At 36.1% G+C, this 17,683-nt stretch overlaps 1 protein-coding gene across 1 annotated transcript in view; it reads left to right on the top strand.

Moving 5' to 3' along the window:
* STXBP5 (syntaxin binding protein 5) overlaps positions 1–17,683 on the top strand; it is a 172,252-nt gene that overhangs the window by 95,243 nt on the left and 59,326 nt on the right. Inside the window, exons 10-16 of the mRNA XM_060205144.1 lie at positions 6,157–6,311; positions 7,437–7,509; positions 10,832–10,979; positions 11,202–11,269; positions 11,801–11,841; positions 13,078–13,298; positions 14,057–14,235. Coding sequence (XP_060061127.1) covers positions 6,157–6,311; positions 7,437–7,509; positions 10,832–10,979; positions 11,202–11,269; positions 11,801–11,841; positions 13,078–13,298; positions 14,057–14,235 — 885 coding nt within the window. The remainder of the gene's footprint in view (positions 1–6,156; positions 6,312–7,436; positions 7,510–10,831; positions 10,980–11,201; positions 11,270–11,800; positions 11,842–13,077; positions 13,299–14,056; positions 14,236–17,683) is intronic.

Below are 17,683 nucleotides of genomic sequence, written 5' to 3'. Positions count from 1 at the left end.
AAGCTACACTTTCATCTAAATTGGTTCTTTGATACATCCTTAAAGACGTTTGAATTATATACACTTCTTCTTCTAGCATTTGCCCTTCTTCCGTAGCCAGTCAACAGGTCAGGTTGAAAGCTGTCAGGAGCTGCTTGTTGCTGGCTTTGAAAGTGACTGGGATCCATGTGGATTCAGTCGGCTAGGAAGGATCGTCAGTTTCCCCAATAAATGGGTACTCACGGGATGCACCACGAGAAGGTCGATCCAATGCATCCCATTATATACACTAATTTAAGGGCATATCCTTTTTTTCATCATTATTCATCCTATTCCACATGTTTCCCAATCCAAACTGCTTTCACTTTGACTTACACATATTCTGAATATCTTATAGTGATACCCAAACAATATCATGTTCCAGAATCTTCCCATGGCGACTTGTAATATATGTAGCATCAGTGTATATGGTGCCTTCCTAAAAGATAATTATCTAATCCATGTAAAACTTCATCTGCAGTAAATGATTATGAAAACAGGGCCAGGTGGCACATAGTAAAGTGTATAAAGACTTGGATTTTGGGGCCTGGTGGTGGCGCACCTAGTTGAGCACTCATATTACAATGCACAAGGACCCAGATTTGAACCCCCTGGTCCCCACCTGCAGGGGGAAAGCTTTGTGAGTAGTGAAGCAGTGCTACAGTGCTCCCTCTACCACCGTCTTCATTTCTGGCTGTCTCTATCCAGTAAATAAAGATAATTTAAAAAAAAATTTAATTAAAAAAAAAAAGACCTGGGTTCAAGATCCCAGTCCCCACCTGCAAGGGAAGGCTTCATGAGCAATGAAGCAGAGCTGCAGTTGTCTCTTTCTTTTTCTATCTGCTCTTTTCATCTGAATTTATGTCACTATCAAAAAATAAACAAATAAGAATATGTTAAATGGGGGGTGGCACACCCGGTTAAGTACACATATTACCATATGCAAGGACCCTGATTTGAGCTCCACACTCCTCACCTGCAGGGGGACACTTCACAAATGGTGAAGCAGGCTTTCGGGTGTCTTTTTTTTTTTCTTCCTTTCTCCCTCTTAATCTCTCTATTCTACCCAATAAAATAGAAGAAGGAGAAGAAGAAGAAATGGCCTCTGGGAGCAGTGGATTCTTAGTGCAGACACTGAGCCCAAGTTGACCCTGATGGCAAAAAACAAACAAAAAACTATGCAATATGCTGTCATAGGTATTCTGTGACATCATACTTGTAACACTGTGATTCCCAGAGATAAGCCATTTTATAAATATAAACTAATCATACATTGAAAATCATAGATTTCTTGCTGAGACTTCCTAGCTATATAGTTAAAATTTCTTATTTGCATCACTACTGACATATAAACGGAGTATGAAGCAGTGGGCTGATACGAATTACTGTTTTATCTTTATAAATTTCATGAATCCTGACCAGCCTGCTTGTTTAAAACTTTGACATGCTGAAATTCCAAAGACAATGTTTGTATGTGTGGGTGTGTGTGTAATTTATATGGCTAGAACAGATAAACTAAGTTGAAATTGTTTTAATCATTTGACTTGCCATATACTGAATGTCAGTTTTACTTTTTAGTTTAACCTCAGCACTGCAACTGAGATGTTATGTTCAGCAAAAGCAGCAGAAGAAAAAAGTTGCCTATAAACAAACATGGCAGCTTCACATGGTAGCATTTGCTTTAACTGTCAAGATTTTCTTGGTTGTAAGAAAGTTTAGTTTTCTAAAATTCTTTAAGGTTTGTGAAACTTAACAGTTTATAGGAGCAATTGCTCAGATATCTGCCTCTAAGGTAGAGGAGGTATTTTGAGATCTTTTTTCCTTTCAAATTAATTGAATTCATGACTTTTTTCTGCTTTTGTTGCCAGATTGTGACTTGTTACTTGAATAAGAATGTCATATGTTAGATGCCTGATGCTAAATAAATCTTATATTCGCGCGAATGATTAAGGAAGATTTGGGCTGTTTTGAGGAGAAGTCATGGGGAGTCTGGTAGTTTTTATTTTTTCTTTTAATTTTTTTTTGTTATTTTTCAGAAGGAGAGAGGGAGATAGAGACAGAGAAAGAGAGGTACCTGGAGTAAAGCTTCACCACTCGTGAAGCTTCCCCCCTGCAGATGGGGTCTAGGGTCTTGAACCCAGTTCCTTGCACACTGTAATATGTACTCTCAACTGGGTGTACCACTGCCTGGCCCTAAGTATAATAACTCTGTCATCATACTAGTGGTCAAAATAAAATAATGTAAAGAGAATCTGTATTCTTTGTTTATTTCTAATAGAAACCTTTTTTAAAAGGTTGTAATTTTACCTATAATTACTATGTACCCTAATATATAGTTTAATATCTGTATCATAATAAACAATTTCCAAAAATTTCATTCAAGTAGATACTTGTTACTACAGTAGACACTCTTTCACATTGGCTTCATCTACAGGAATGTCCTTAGAGTCCACAGGCTGGTCTCACCACCCTGTGAACTCTGTTATGTGTTGGCCAGCTCTGAAACGCAATATGACAGACTCTTGACTTTTACCTCAAAGCCCAAATTTTATCATTGTAAACAAATGTCAGTTGTTTTTATTAAAACTGTCACTCCCATTCATTTGTGGAGAAAAAATGAATGACATTTACTCAAACTTAAATAATGATAGTCAGTCATACTTTCAGCAAAACTAACAGCAGACGTTTCAGTTCATGACTCAGAATGTGGTACAAATGCTCATCTCACTGTCAAATTCAGTATGCAGAGGCACTTTAGGTATACTTTCTGCTTTTTCAATACATAATTTAAAAGACTTGCCAAGGGTCACCTTCTTTTTAAGATGGTGCCAAGACCTTGCACTTGTACACCACTGGAAAGGTTCCCTTAGTTAACAGCTTCTGCAAACCTCTTGTCAAGACTGGCCTGAATGAGGGAACCGAGGGGAAAGGGGAGGACAGACTGACCTTGCTAGTAGGATAATAAGAAACAAAAAGCACATACATTTCTCCAAGTGTTCTAGCCTGCATGTCTTCAGAAACAAAAGTCTTCCAGTATTAATAAAAGTTCTACTGAAGTTGTATTTTAAAGTAGTAGAATAAAATGTTAGTACTTCTATACCTTACCATAGCATAAAAATGCTAACCTTTTATTTTAAAGAAGTGAAAATGGTTCTTCATATCTGTAATTCACAGCTATCCAGAAATGATCTAACTGCCCTAGAGTTTTCAGTATAATTTCAAATTCTAATAAAAATCTTTGAATTGTTGTTATTTTCATTGTTCATCATTAAAACGTTTGACTTTGTTTTATCATTGTATTTATGACTCATGTCTTTCTATAAATATTCATACAATTAATATTTACTTTTCAAAATTTAGGGCATCATAATGGAAAACAATCTTTTTCCATAGATCAGGCAGTTCCCAGCTGAAAAAATGAGGGAAAAAAAACCCCATAGTTTGGATTTGGGAAACATAACTATGACAGAGAATATTACCTTGGTGATAAATTAGTTGGCATTCCTTTTGAGCTATTACTTATTCATTTATTTCTTAAAATCCATATACCTTATCCAGGTTTTGTTGTGTGCTTCTTTTTCTCCTAAATTTAGAAAAACAGTAGAGGCAACCTATAAGCCCTGTGAGAAAACATTGATTTACCTGTCTTAATTGTTAATTCTTTGTTTACAATGTAACTATCTAATAAGCTTGTCACCTATCCAATGTTATCTATCTAGCATCTTCTTGCTGTTTTTAGGAAATTTTAGTCTGTACTGTAACTTATTGTCTCCCTGTTCATGGTGATTATCAATATTACTTGTGTTATTTTAGCTGGGTATATATAAAATATATACTAGACTGTACTTGAAATATTACATAGAATTACAAACCAAGACCTTCCAATCTGTAAAAGTCCAAATTGTTGTATTCAGTACCCCTCTACCTAGTACTTTCTATGCAGTATTTTGAACTGCAGAATAGAAGGGATCATCTTTTTATTTTTCATGGCATGTTTAAGATGGAAGAAAATTAAATTACTTTTCTGATCACACCGTCAATCAATATGCTAAGAGATCGAAACAGTGTTAGTTGGGTGGAGTTTTACTCAGGACAAAATTTAAAACTTTAGTTACTGTGACACACTTTGCTGGAAAAGTAAGAGAAACCAAATCAGTGTAATGGTGAAAAATCTAGATGATAATAAGTTAGAGGATGGTAGTAGAAATAACATTTCTATTCCTGTGTACCCCTGTGAAGTATATGGTTTTTTAAAAAATATTATTATTTTTTCCTATTTTTCTTTTTCACAGAGCACTGCTACGCTCTGGTTTATGGTATTATGGGGCATTGTACCTGGGACTTTAGAGCCTCAGGCATGGAGTCTCTTTGCATAATTATTATGCCATTCCCACCCCCACATCTACCCACCCCTACTATAAATATGCTGTTTTAAATCCAGCATTGAGCAAAACAGACAAACCTCTTATCTCTTCATGAGAAAAACAGTAAGTGAAAGAAATAAATTAGTTTTCAACAGTAAATGTTATGAAAAAATAAAGTATACAAGTATGCAGTCAACTACTGGAAAAGTCGCACTGTATTTTTTTTCTATGTTTTTCTGCACATAAAAAATGCATCACAGTTTTTCTGATGAGACCAATTCACATAACTATATATGTACTATTATGTATTTTAAATAAGTAAAATAATAAAATTTTAAAAATCAGTGGTTATTTGACTTAGTGTTTATAATTTACTTATAAAGTGCAAACCTTAGTAGTATTGCTACTACTACTACATTTTAATGGAGCTTGCTTTTTCTTGTTTTAGATAAAAATAAAATATTTTAGGAAGTCGGGCTGTAGCGCAGCGGGTTAAGCGCAGGTGGCGCAAAGCACAAGGACCAGCATAAGGATCCCGGTTCGAACCCCAGCTCCCCACCTGCAGGGGAGTCGCTTCACAGGCGGTGAAGCAGGTCTGCAGGTGTCTGTCTTTCTCTCCTCCTCTCTGTCTTCCCCTCCTCTCTCCGTTTCTCTCTGTCCTATCCAACAACGACAACAACAGTAATAACCACAACAATAAAAAACAAGGGCAACAAAAGGGAATAAATAAATATTAAAAAAATAAAATATTTTAAATTACAACATTTCCATTATATTACATATAACATTAAGGGAAAATTTCATAATGGGTGGTAGTGACTATTTGATAATTATCCTAATAATGGTAATTTTTGGTAAGGTATACTCTGTAACAGGAACATGTTTTTCACATAAGACTTAATAAGGTTTTATCTGAGAGTAGACACTGATTGCTGATCTGCATTCTTACCAAATTGTAAGAAGAGGCAAGTGGACAGTTGGTAGACATATGTGGGAGCTATACTTTGAAAGTATACCAGCCAAGACTCAGTGGAAGAGCTTCATTCTACAGAAATTGGTTTAAGTGATTATTTTACCAATTTTCTTATTATAATAAAAACCGAGAGGATCATTTATAATTTGTACAATTCTTGATACATCAGTAAGAAGCCAATTTATTACATATAGTGGATCTCTTACATACACTGGGTTTCTTGAAAGTTCCTTTGAAAGTCATGGTAGTTAAGATAAAGGCAATACGTTTATGCAACTTAGTACCCAAAAAAACAGAATGGATTTTCTGAAAGATGTGTAAAGAGAACAGAGGAAATAATTTAGGAATCAAAGAGAAGTGTTAAGACGAATATGGTTGATGTCCCTGCTTTTTGTAGGCTAATTTTTATTTTATTTTTTCCTTTATTGGGGGATTAATGTTTTACAGTCAACAGTGAATACAATAGTTTGTACATGCATAACATTTGTCAGTTCTCCACATAACAATACAAGCCCCACTAGGTCCTCTGTCATCCTTTTCCAGGACCTGTTTTCTCTCCACCCACCCACCCACCCACCCATCCACCCACTACCCTTTGCTGCAATACACCAAAGTAGGTTAATTTTTAGAATTGACCTGGGTTTTTCCTAGTACAATTTAAAAAGCCACATGTGAAAATTCCATTAAATCATACATAATATTGTTAGAATTTAAAATGTTACTATTAAATAAATTAGAATACAGCAAGGAAATAGTCTCCATTGTGCTATTCATAATCCTAAGTATGTATTTTATTTCCAGGGAGCCTTTTATTATTTTGTCAGGAGGTTTGTCATATGACACTGTAGGAAGAAGACCGTGCTTGACAGTTATGCATGGGAAAAGTACTGCTGTGCTAGAAATGGACTATTCAATCGTTGACTTTCTAACGCTCTGTGAAACTCCATACCCAAATGGTAAGCTTTGCATATCTAAAACTCATTCTTTACATAAACCTTTTATTCAACGTGAAGATCGAAATGCTAGCTTAAGTAATTTCTTAATCCTGTGGTGGTAATTCTTCGGGAGGAAGAAAATTGCTTTCATAACTTGACGAATTTATCTTAGGAGTTAATACTATTTAAGACATTCTGTCTGCTTAGGATCCTACATTGGTAGTAAGAGCTTTTGTGAAGGAAAAACAAAACCAGACCAAGGAACGTTTTTAAATTCTGTACAATACTAGTGTATTAATCACTGTTCTCCAGTGAAATGGAATGGCTGGGTGGAAGGATAGATTTCTGAACAGACAGACATAGCAAAGGTATAGAATTTATTCTTAAGGAATTGGGTAACACATCTGTTAGGGCCAATCGCCAAAATTTGTAGATCAGATGGACAGGCTAGATATTCAGAACAGAGTGCGATCGATGTTGCGGTCTTGAGTCTGAATTGTGCCAGCTGGAAACTGAGGAAGACTTTGAAGTCGCGGTCTTCAAAGGCATAATTGCTTCTTTCTCAGAAAACCTCAACCTAAAAACTTCTCAGAAAAATCTTCTTTACCATAAATTTGTGGAATTAAGTGCTAAATCACATTTGGGGGGAAAAAAAAAACCTTCTTAGCAACAGTAGGCAGGCATTTAAGTAAACAGTTGCCCTCCATAGGAAAGGAGTTGACACATAAAATTAACCATGGAAGTTCACATCTATTATTTCAAGAGAAATTGAAATCTGACTTTTTTTTTTTAACTTGTTTTGAAGTTCATTGAGACATAGTATATGATTTATTTTATAGGTGGCAGACACATGTAAAATATCCTAGAAAAACACAATCATTTAACGTTAACACTATGTGCTTGGGTTTGTTATCCTTTCCTGAGAGTTTGCAGTATTATTGTGATATTATGAACTTCCTGTCTTCTTCATTAAAATTGTAGAAGTTATTATACAGATATATCTCAGCATATTCACTATAAGTTGTGTGAATTGCTGGGTCAGAAAGTTACTAGAGAATGGGGGAATAAAATATACAAGAAATATTTATGATATAATTTGCTATCCTCTTATATATTTAAAATTATTTTTTGTTTTTCCTATTGCAGATTTTCAGGAACCCTATGCTGTAGTGGTTCTTCTAGAAAAGGATCTAGTACTTATTGACCTTGCACAAAATGGGTAAGAAATAAAAATTTACACACCCATTATTTTTGTGCTGCTGAGACATTTCTAGCATGATATTTGTTTCAATTCTTTCAAAATTCTATTTTTATATTCATGGACTTGGCCTATTTCTAGAGAGTAACAAACACATTTTTTTAATTTCTTTATTGGGGAATTAATGTTTTACAGTTGACAGTAAATACAGTAGTTTGTACATGCATAACATTTCTCAGTTTTCCACACAACAATACAATCCCCACTAGGTCCACTGTCATCCTTCTTGGACCTGTACTCTCCCCCACCCCCACCAGCCACCCCAGAGTCTTTTATTTGGTGCAATACACCAACTCCAGTTCAGGTTCTACTTGTGTTTTCTGATCTTGTTTTCTCAACTTCTGCTTGAGACTGAGATCATCCCATATTCATCCTTCTGTTTCTGACTGATTTCACTTAACATGATTTCTTCAAGCTCCATCCAAGATAAGAAACACATTTCTAAAATACTTGTTAAATTCATTATGCTGATAAGTATTTCCATTTTTAAGTAAAATTTTATTATGGTTTGACCTAATATTTAGTATTCTGGGAATACACAAAATTAGCATATCCAAGGTTGAAGCCACCTTATTATCTCTGGATAATCTTTTATAGTCTCTCCACCTAAGTTGAGCATTGCATTGTGTTAATGAATACCATTGTCAGCTTGATTTTTTTTTTAAAAAATATTTATTTAATTTATTTATTTCCTTTTGTTGCCCTTGTTGTTTTTTATTGTTGTAGTTATTATTGTTTTATTATTGGATAGGACAGAGAGAAATGGAGAGAGGGAGGGGAAGACAGAGAGGAGGAGAGAAAGATAGACACCTGCAGACCTGCTTCACCGCCTGTGAAGCGACTCCCCTGCTGTCAGCTTGATTTTTATACGCAACACCAGTCTCTTTAATTTCCTCTCTAAATAACTATGTGTCTCTATTGCATTTTATCTAAATTTGCTTTCTCCAACAGCTAATTTAGTTGTGGGAATTTAATTTACGGCCGGGTTGTGGTGCACCTGGTGGAGCTCACATGTTAGTTGCAATGTGTGAGGACCTGGGTTCAGGCCCCCTGTCCCCACCTGCAGGGGGAAACCTTCAGGAGTAGTGAAGCAGGTCTGCAGGTGTCTGTCTGTCTTGACTCTTCCTCTCTGTCTCCCCCTTAGCTTTTGATATCTGGCTGTCTCTATCAAATAAATAAAGATAATAAAAAAATTAAAAAATAGAAATTTAAGTATCTCTTCTAGTCTGATTTCTCACTGTCTTCCATTTCTCACTGTCTTCCCATAGGTGTCTTACGCCCTAGAAAAAAAGAACTATGTGTTAAGCAACTTCCTTGTCTTTTTTCACACTTCCTTGTCTTTTCTTATCTAGTTCTAAACAGCTGAGACATTGGATTTGTTTCACTACAACTAAAATACACACACACATACATACACACACACATATATACACACACACACACACACAGCTTTAAAAGTCAACTTTCTTATCCTCTTGAAGCTTTTCTTATTTTTTTTTTCATAACCAGCAAGAGGATATCTCTTTTGTAAGTCTACACACCCTAGCTCCTTCGCAAATTTCTGTGATATTTCTGGTATATTGTTTTTTCTAACATACAGTATGTTTGCTTCTAAAGTCCTTAAAAGGAAAGGGGAGAACATTCTATTTATTTGTGTCTCCTGGGTGATCATTATTAAGGGGTTTTAATTGCATTTACCCATGCAGCATTTCTCAGCTGGGGACTATTTTAAACACATACCTTGCCCCACATCCCCAGTAGATACTTGTCAGATACTTGTCAACATCTGTGGAGAGTCATTCTCTCTCTATTGAAAAGAGTATTGCTGGCATCTAGTGGTAAAGTAAAGAATTGTCTAATATGAAATACTAAAGGAAAAGTAAAGAATATTATTAACCTTATTTTAAGGCATTCTTGAATTTACATCAACCGTTTAGCGATCAGTTGCTTTTTATTTTTTACATGACAAGATTATGTAAAAAAGCATTTTTAAAAAGATATACTTATATATTTTCTTTTGTTGCCCTTGTTTTATTGTTGTAGTTATTGTTGTTATTGATGTTGTTATTGTTGGATAGGACAGAAAGAAATCGAGAGAGGAGGGGAAGACAGAGGGGGGAGAGAAAGATAGATACTTGCAGACCTGCTTCACCACTTGTGAAGCGACTCCCCTGCAGGTGGGGAGCCAGGGGCTCGAATTGGGATCTTTACGCCAGTCCTTGCACTTTGTGCCACCTGCATTTAACCTGCTACGCTACTGCCTGACTCCCATAAAAAAGGACTTTAAGAACATTTTTAAATGACAATCCTAGAATAACTTATTATAATATGATCTTCTTCCCTGCCTACTCCCCCTTAGATAAAATTTAAAATTGCCCCACATGGGAAAACTAATTGTGTTTGTTTTCTGTTTATATGTGGTTTTGAGGGTACATTTTATAGTCTAGAAAAGGAACTTTTATAATTTTTTCTTCTAATTATAAATATCAATAGTAGACTGATCAAAACTATACACTACTTAGAACTTTTTGAACGTATTTTAGTTAATTTCTAGTTTATCACTAAAGTAAGAAAATATAGAGAATATTCAAAATAACACTAATGAAGTAAACAGCCAGTTGAAATTTAAATTAGCTTTATTGATCTGGGGGAGTCGCTTCACAGGCGGTGAGGCAGGTCTGCAGGTGTCTGTCTTTCTCTCCTCCTCTCTGTCTTTCCTCCTCTCTCCATTTCTCGCTGTCCTATCCAACAACGATGGACAACAATAATAACCACAACAATAAAGCAACAAGGGCAACAAAAGGGAGTAAGTAAATAAAATAAGTACTTTAAAAAAATTCTGTTTCTCCTACTTGGGAGGTGGCATCCCTTTGGAAATAACACTCTCTAAACCTCTGTTCTTAACTAACATGGCTATAATCATAAGTTTGGTTAAGAAGTAAATAAGATACACACTGTACGCATGCACACACATCATCATCATCATCATCATCACAGGTCAGTTTATGGCTTCTCTTTTTAATATTCTAACTGAGCAACTTTCTTAATAAAAGATGAATTTTAAACTTATTTTCACAAATTAAGTCATAAAAGTCTTCACAGAAGAATGCATCTCATTTTAAAACTCAGTAGAGACCATGAGGTAGTTTGTTATGTAGATCTTCAGAAGATGCTAATATTAGTCAAACTATTTTTTTTCATCTTTAGGCAATGTAACTGTTTTAAAGTTGTTATTGTTGCATTTCTCAGATGACAACTAATAAATCTTTCTTTCTTGTTAAAGATATCCTATATTTGAAAATCCCTACCCTTTGAGTATACACGAATCCCCTGTGACATGTTGTGAATATTTTGCTGACTGTCCTGTGGACCTTATTCCTGCCCTTTATTCTGTTGGAGCTAGACAGAAACGTCAAGGCTACAGCAAAAAGGTACATAGCTGAATGTGGATTTTAATATTGGATGCTATTTTTTTTTATAACTCTAGAGTGCTTGATAACTTGTTAAGTGACATCTTTTCTAGGAAAAAAATAAATTGAAATTTCTTTTTTGAATTTTTGGGAGCAATATTTCTTTACTTTCACGTAGATGGATGAGTAGATAAATGTATGGTGTGATTGGAAGTTTCTTTATACAACAATCTTTTCTTACAGGAATGGCCTATCAATGGAGGTAATTGGGGCTTGGGTGCACAAAGTTACCCAGAAATAATTATTACAGGGTAAGTAAAAAATGTTTTTATTGAATAATCAGTAACGAAGTATAGTTAAGACTGCAGGAGCGCTAACTAACTGCAGGGCAGATGGCAGTGCTTTCCTTCTTTACTTTAACCCCGTAAATGATGTGATTGTCAGGAATCTCCAGTTTGCTATTAAAGTTTACCTTTTTTCTTGTATAAGGACTGGTTTTCAAATAATGATATAAAAAATTAGGGGGAGTCAGGCAGTAGCGCAGTGGGTTAAGCGCATGTGGCGCGAAGCGCAAGGACTGGTGACATAAGGATCCTTGGTTCAAGCCCGCGGCTCCCCACCTGCAGGGGGCAGGGGGCTCACCTTACAAGCGGTGAAGCAGGTCTGCAGGTGTCTTATCTTTCTCTCCCCCTCTCTGTCTTCCCCTCCTCTCTCCATTTCTGTCTTATCTAACAATGATGACATCAAAACAACAATAATTATATAAAAAATTATTTTTAAAACATAAGCAGAAAAAGTGGGGTTTTTTTGCCCATCATGTTTAACTTATTTACTTTTTATAGACATGCTGATGGGTCAGTTAAATTCTGGGATGCTTCTGCAAGTAAGTATTTTGAATTTTTTTTATACTCATTACACTGTCATTACTTTTGTATGACCTGCTTTATAATAGTTGTATAACCAACATTCAACTTGAAATTTAGAAGCTATAAATTCATACCTGATTCATCAAGTGAAAGTATTTATGATTTGTCATGCATGAAGCATATTCTCAGGACTAGAAGATAGTTCACCTGGTAGGGCATGTGCTCTGTATAGGGCCTTGTGCAGGGCCTGGGTTTGAACCCCTGCCCCCTGTCATAGCACCGCAACAGTGGGGAAAAGTCTAGGGTTGTGGTATTTCTCTTAAATGAAAAAGTTGGACAAGGAGTGGTGGAATCTTACGTGAGGCACAGACAGTGCACACTCATAGAGATATTCTCAAGGACATTTATTAGTAAATCAATTAAATATTTATTCAAGATAATTCTTCTACCCTTTCTTTGAAATTTCTTCTTTTCTGAACTTGAGAGGTAGAAGCAGTGTTTCAAATCACCAGGATTTTCTAGAATAACTTTGATACTAGATTCTACACTCATGTTTGAGAAGTTTGTTTTATTCTTATGAAAATAGCATGGTGGTTATATAATAACTCCCCAAGGCTTCCCCCCACACACACACAAATAAAGAATGATTAGAATAAATACAGACATTACAAATAAGTACTTAGTGAACTTAGGATATATTATAACCCATCATGTAGAAGTGTTATGAAATATTGATATATTTTATATGAATGTGTTGTCTAATACATTTATATGATATGTAAAAACAACTCTGAAAACATATTATGTTATATATTTTATTTATTGGAGTGAGAGAGATATCCAGAGGGGAAAAGAAATTAGAGATGGAGAAATACCTGCAAAATTGTTGCACCATTTGTGAATTTTCTCCTAAAGGTAGGGAGCTGGGGCTTGAACCTGGGTCCTTGCACATGGAAACTTATCTGCTCTACCAAGTGTGCCACTGGCTGACCTTTCAAATTGTATTATTTAATTTGCATATTTTTCTTGCAAAAAATTTTACTTATTTTTTCATAGTATGTAAAATCTGCCTGATGTTGACTTTTTAAAATGAATGTAATCAGTGCCTCTTTGTGATCGCTGAGTACATTGAATGCATGGTTTCGAAATATAGGAGATATTGCTTATTGCTTCTTTATTAGTGAGAGAGGCTTAATGATGCAAAATATTTGAATTTTTGCACTAACATATCTAATATGTTATCTCTCTTCTAGTAACTCTACAAGTGTTATATAAACTAAAGACATCTAAAGTATTTGAAAAATCCAGAAATAAAGATGACAAGCCAAACACAGACATTGTAGATGAGGACCCATATGCCATTCAGATCATCTCTTGGTGTCCAGAAAGTAGAATGCTGTGCATAGCCGGAGTTTCAGCTCATGTCATTATTTATAGATTCAGTAGACAAGAAGTGATTACAGAAGTCATTCCGGTAATAGTCTCTTAATTATTTTTCGCGTCAGAGGTTTGATATTTAAACATAGGAAAATTATTTAGAAGATGACTTGCAATCAGTTCTATCCAGAAGCTTTTTAAAAACACCTCAGTACTTAGTCATCCATCTGTTGTGAAAAATGTAGTTGTTGGTATTAGTTTTCTTTTTTTTCTCTTGCATGTCCTATACTGAGCATTGAAATCCTTAAATGCATTGTATGCTTCCAGTGAGGAAAGATGGTACATATCTGAACATGCCCATATTTGATGTTAACAGGTGCACCATAAATTTTGAAATTGTCATGCTTGAGTGTTTGTGTCTGCCTGCATATAAACCCGTATACATTTCCAAAAAATATAAAGTCAGAACATTTTTCTGTTTATACACCCCTTACCTTTAGAAAGTTGGCTAAATTTTTAACCTTTTTTAAAAAATACTTTTTAATTATTATTGGCTTAAGACAGAGAAATTGAGGGGGGGAGATAGAAAGAGACAGAGAGATACCTGCAACCTTGCTACACCACTCGTGAAGCTTTCCTCCTGCAGGTGGGAACCAGGGGCTTGAACCTGGGTCCTTGTGCACTGTAATGTGAGAGCTTAACCAGATGCGCCACCACCTCGCCACCCTAATTTTTTTACCTTAAAAAAATTGTTTTTTAATGTCACATTCTTTTGGAGAACGAGATAATGCTCATACAAGCTGTCATAGAATGATCAGTATTATAAACAGACAAATACCTTTACTTTTGTAACAGATGCTTGAAGTTCGATTATTATATGAGATTAACGATGTGGAATCCCCAGAGGGTGAGCAGGCACCACCTTTGCCAACACCAGTTGGAGGTTCCAATCCTCAACCCATTCCTCCACAATCTCATCCATCTACCAGTAGCAGTTCATCTGATGGGCTTCGTGATAATGTCCCTTGCTTAAAGTAAGTTGTAAAAATACAGGTGTTTTGGGTACCACCTGTTTAGATAAATTGTGAACATTATAAAGGTACAGTGACATTTTCCTATTATGGAGTAAAACTAGGTAGCAACAACTCTGTGTTCCTGTGCTTGATCTAGTGTTTTCTATGGAATCAGAGGAATATGAGTGCATTCCATAATTTTACCCTTAAAATACTGAAGGCAAATCATTTATAAACAAGACAGAAATGAAGAGCTCACTTATATTTTTACTCAGCTTTTTATACTGAATAATTAAAACCTTTAAATAATATGAGCCTTAAATAAGACAAAGAACTAAAACAATTAGGAAAGAGCTAAATCCATTGAATTTTTGCACTAAAAGCATTCATTACATTTACAGAGAGGTCAGTGAAAATAATGACTGAAAAGTGACTGTGGATCACCTTTGAGATTCCAGAGACCACTATTGGCAAACACCAGATACTCGTTTGTTCAAAGTAGGCAAGGTGTTACGAGGGAATTTTCATTTGTTGAAAGAAATAGACTTGGTCCTGTTTTCCTTGAGATCTGCTAGAATCTTCTTTATTAGTAAATAGTTTGACAGTTACTTTGGACAGTGTGTAATAATAATAAACATTCACACCAAAAAATAAAGTCATTTTTTCACAGTCATTTCAAATGGACCTATTAAAAAAATTGTATATGTTGACCCAGAAGGAAGGGCAGCAACTGGTAGAGCAATAGGCTGGAAAGCATAACGTTCTGAGTTTGATCTTCTGCACTACAGATAGTAGAAAGATGCTCTGTGTTCTCTCTCTCTCTCTTTCTCTCTCTCCCTGCCTTCCCTCCCTTTCTCCTTCTCTCTCTTCCTGTCTCTGTTCTTTTCTCCCTGCCCTCCTCCCAAGTAATCTTTTAAAAAAATAATAAAACAATCTTTAAAATCAGAGATTGTTCTTTGCCAGTGGCTCTCAAATTTCAGAATGTGATTGGTATTATTTGAACACTCCTCATAGTTATTACAATTAGGGAATTGCTTTTGATTATCTGGTTTGTATCCTATAATGCATAGGAAAATGCCCAGTAACAAAACTTAATGTGTCAGTAGTGGGGCTGGGTGGTGGCGCACCAGGTTGAGCGCACATGTTACAATGCACAAAGACCTGGGTTCAAGTCCCCTGTCCCCAGCTGCAGGAGCAAAGTTTTGCAGGTGGTGAAGCAGTGCTGCAGGTGTTTGTCTCTCCTCCTCTCTGTCTCCCCCTTCCTCTCAGTTTCTGGCTGTCTCTATTCAATAAATAGATGATGGTAATAAAAAATTTAAAAATAATTTGGTTTTTAAAAGGTATCAGTATTGCCAAGATGAGAAACTGCTCTTGAGACAGAAAAAGAACAGTGACAGTAGGCAGAAAGAGGGCCACCAAGCAGAAAAACCAAGAACTCTTTGGTTTCCATGTCATCAGAAGACCCTATGCCCCAGATGTCCCAGTGAGCCAAGCAGATAAGACTCATGAAGCTGCAGAAGAGGTCCGACACCCAGCTATACAGAGGACAAGATTTCCATGCTACCCTTAGGAGACACCATAGCAGGAGCTGACTGGATTTAGGCACAGCCTGTGAAACCTCCACCCATAATGGAGAGAGAATGGAGCTCTTTAGAAGGGCTCCAGTTTCTCTCCAATGTGGACATCTCACTTGAAAGCCCTTTCCCTTTTCTTTGTGGGAGCCTCTCTCCTCCTTCCCTTTGGGGAGGGCTTCTCTGCTCCTAATAAACTTGCCCTGTAAAACCTCTATGCCTGCTCTCTCTCTTCCTTCCGCGATCCTGGTGACTACCACCCATTCCTGGCCACATGAATCACGTGAACTGGAGAAATCAGCAGCAGCCTGATAAAGATGAGAGCTGCATTTCTTTGAAAGGTCTCAAGTTCCTACCCCATTCCCGTGTCTGTCTGTCTGTCTCTCTCTCTCTCCTCTTTTTGTGTGTGTCACTTCATGTGCGTACATATCTGCACACATTTTTGCTATAGTTTTGCACTTGCCTAGCTCTCTTGTTACCCCCTTATTCAAGTCTACCTTAAAGCCAATTTTTCAAAATTTCCACTGTGCTTTTATTCTGATCTCACTTGTTATTTTTTCAGGTTCCTACTAAGTTGATATTGAATAAGCATTTAGCATACAGTTTTTCTTTAAAGTTCATTTTGGTAGCATGTTTTCATAAAACATTTTTGGGATTTTTCTCAAAATCCACATATTTACTAGTGAGTTGTTGTTTTTAATAAATGGCAATTTTAGTATATCTTCCTTTTGTCCTTTTAATACTTTTCAGGTAAATATGGGTACTTATTAACTTCACAGTCCTCAAAAACCATTGTTTAAAAGTTAGAAATACGGGAGTCAGGCAGTAGCACAACGGGTTAAGCACACGTGGCACAAAGTGCAAGGACTGGCTTAAGGACCCTGGTTCGAGCCCCTGGCTCCCCACCGGCAGGGTAGTCGCTTCACAAGCAGTAAAGCAGGTCTGCAGGTGTTTATCTTTCTCTCCGCCTCTCTCTCTTCCCCTCGTCTCCATTTCTCTCTGTCCTATCCAACAATGATGACAACAAGAGCAATAATAATAACTATAACAATAAAAAAAAGTTAGAAATACAGCCAAATTGTTGTTAAAACTACTGAGATTTACTTTGTAAGAGGAGCCATACCTGTACTTCTCAAGCTTTTTCGAAATATTGAGGACACCACTTCCTAACGCCTTTCATAAAGCCAACATGACCTTGATACCCAAAGCAGAGAGAGACATAACAATAAAAGAATACTGGACCCATATTCCTGATGAAAAAAGATGCTGGAATATTCAACAAGATTCTAGCCAGTTGGACACAGCAGTATTTTAAGTATGCACCATAACCAAGTAGAATTTATTTCAGAGACACAAGGCTGGCTCAATATATGTAAATCAATAAATGTGATCCACCACATCAGCAAAAGCAAAAACCACATGATTATTTCAGATAAAATCAGGCATGTTCAAGGGGGTGTGGCCATTGGCACACGTGATTATTAGACACAGAAAAAGCCTTTGACAAGATCCAGCATCCTTGCATGATCAAAACATTTTTCAATGTTTCCAGAATGAACATAGATGGGAAATTCCTCAAAATTATTGAGTGTATGTATAGAAAACCTGTAGCCAACATCACACTCATTGGAGAGAAATTGAAAACTTTACCTCTTTGGTCAAGTGCAAGATGGGACTTCTTTTATCACCGTTGCTATTCAGCAGTGTTAGAAGTCTTAACCATAACAATTAGACAAGAGAAAGAAATTAAAGGGACACAGATTGAAAGAGAAGGAGAAACTATTACTAGTTGCAGGCTACATGATGGTAGATATAGAAAATCCAAAAGAATTCAGTAGCAAACTCCTGGAAATTATTGAACAGTATAGTAAAGTGGCTTGCTACAAAATTAAGGAAGG

The sequence above is a fragment of the Erinaceus europaeus genome, chromosome 13 (assembly GCF_950295315.1).
Source record: "Erinaceus europaeus chromosome 13, mEriEur2.1, whole genome shotgun sequence".
Taxonomy (NCBI): Eukaryota; Metazoa; Chordata; class Mammalia; order Eulipotyphla; family Erinaceidae; genus Erinaceus; species Erinaceus europaeus.
The sequence above is the reverse complement of the archived record's forward strand: the minus strand, read 5'-3'. Positions and strand labels throughout refer to the sequence as shown.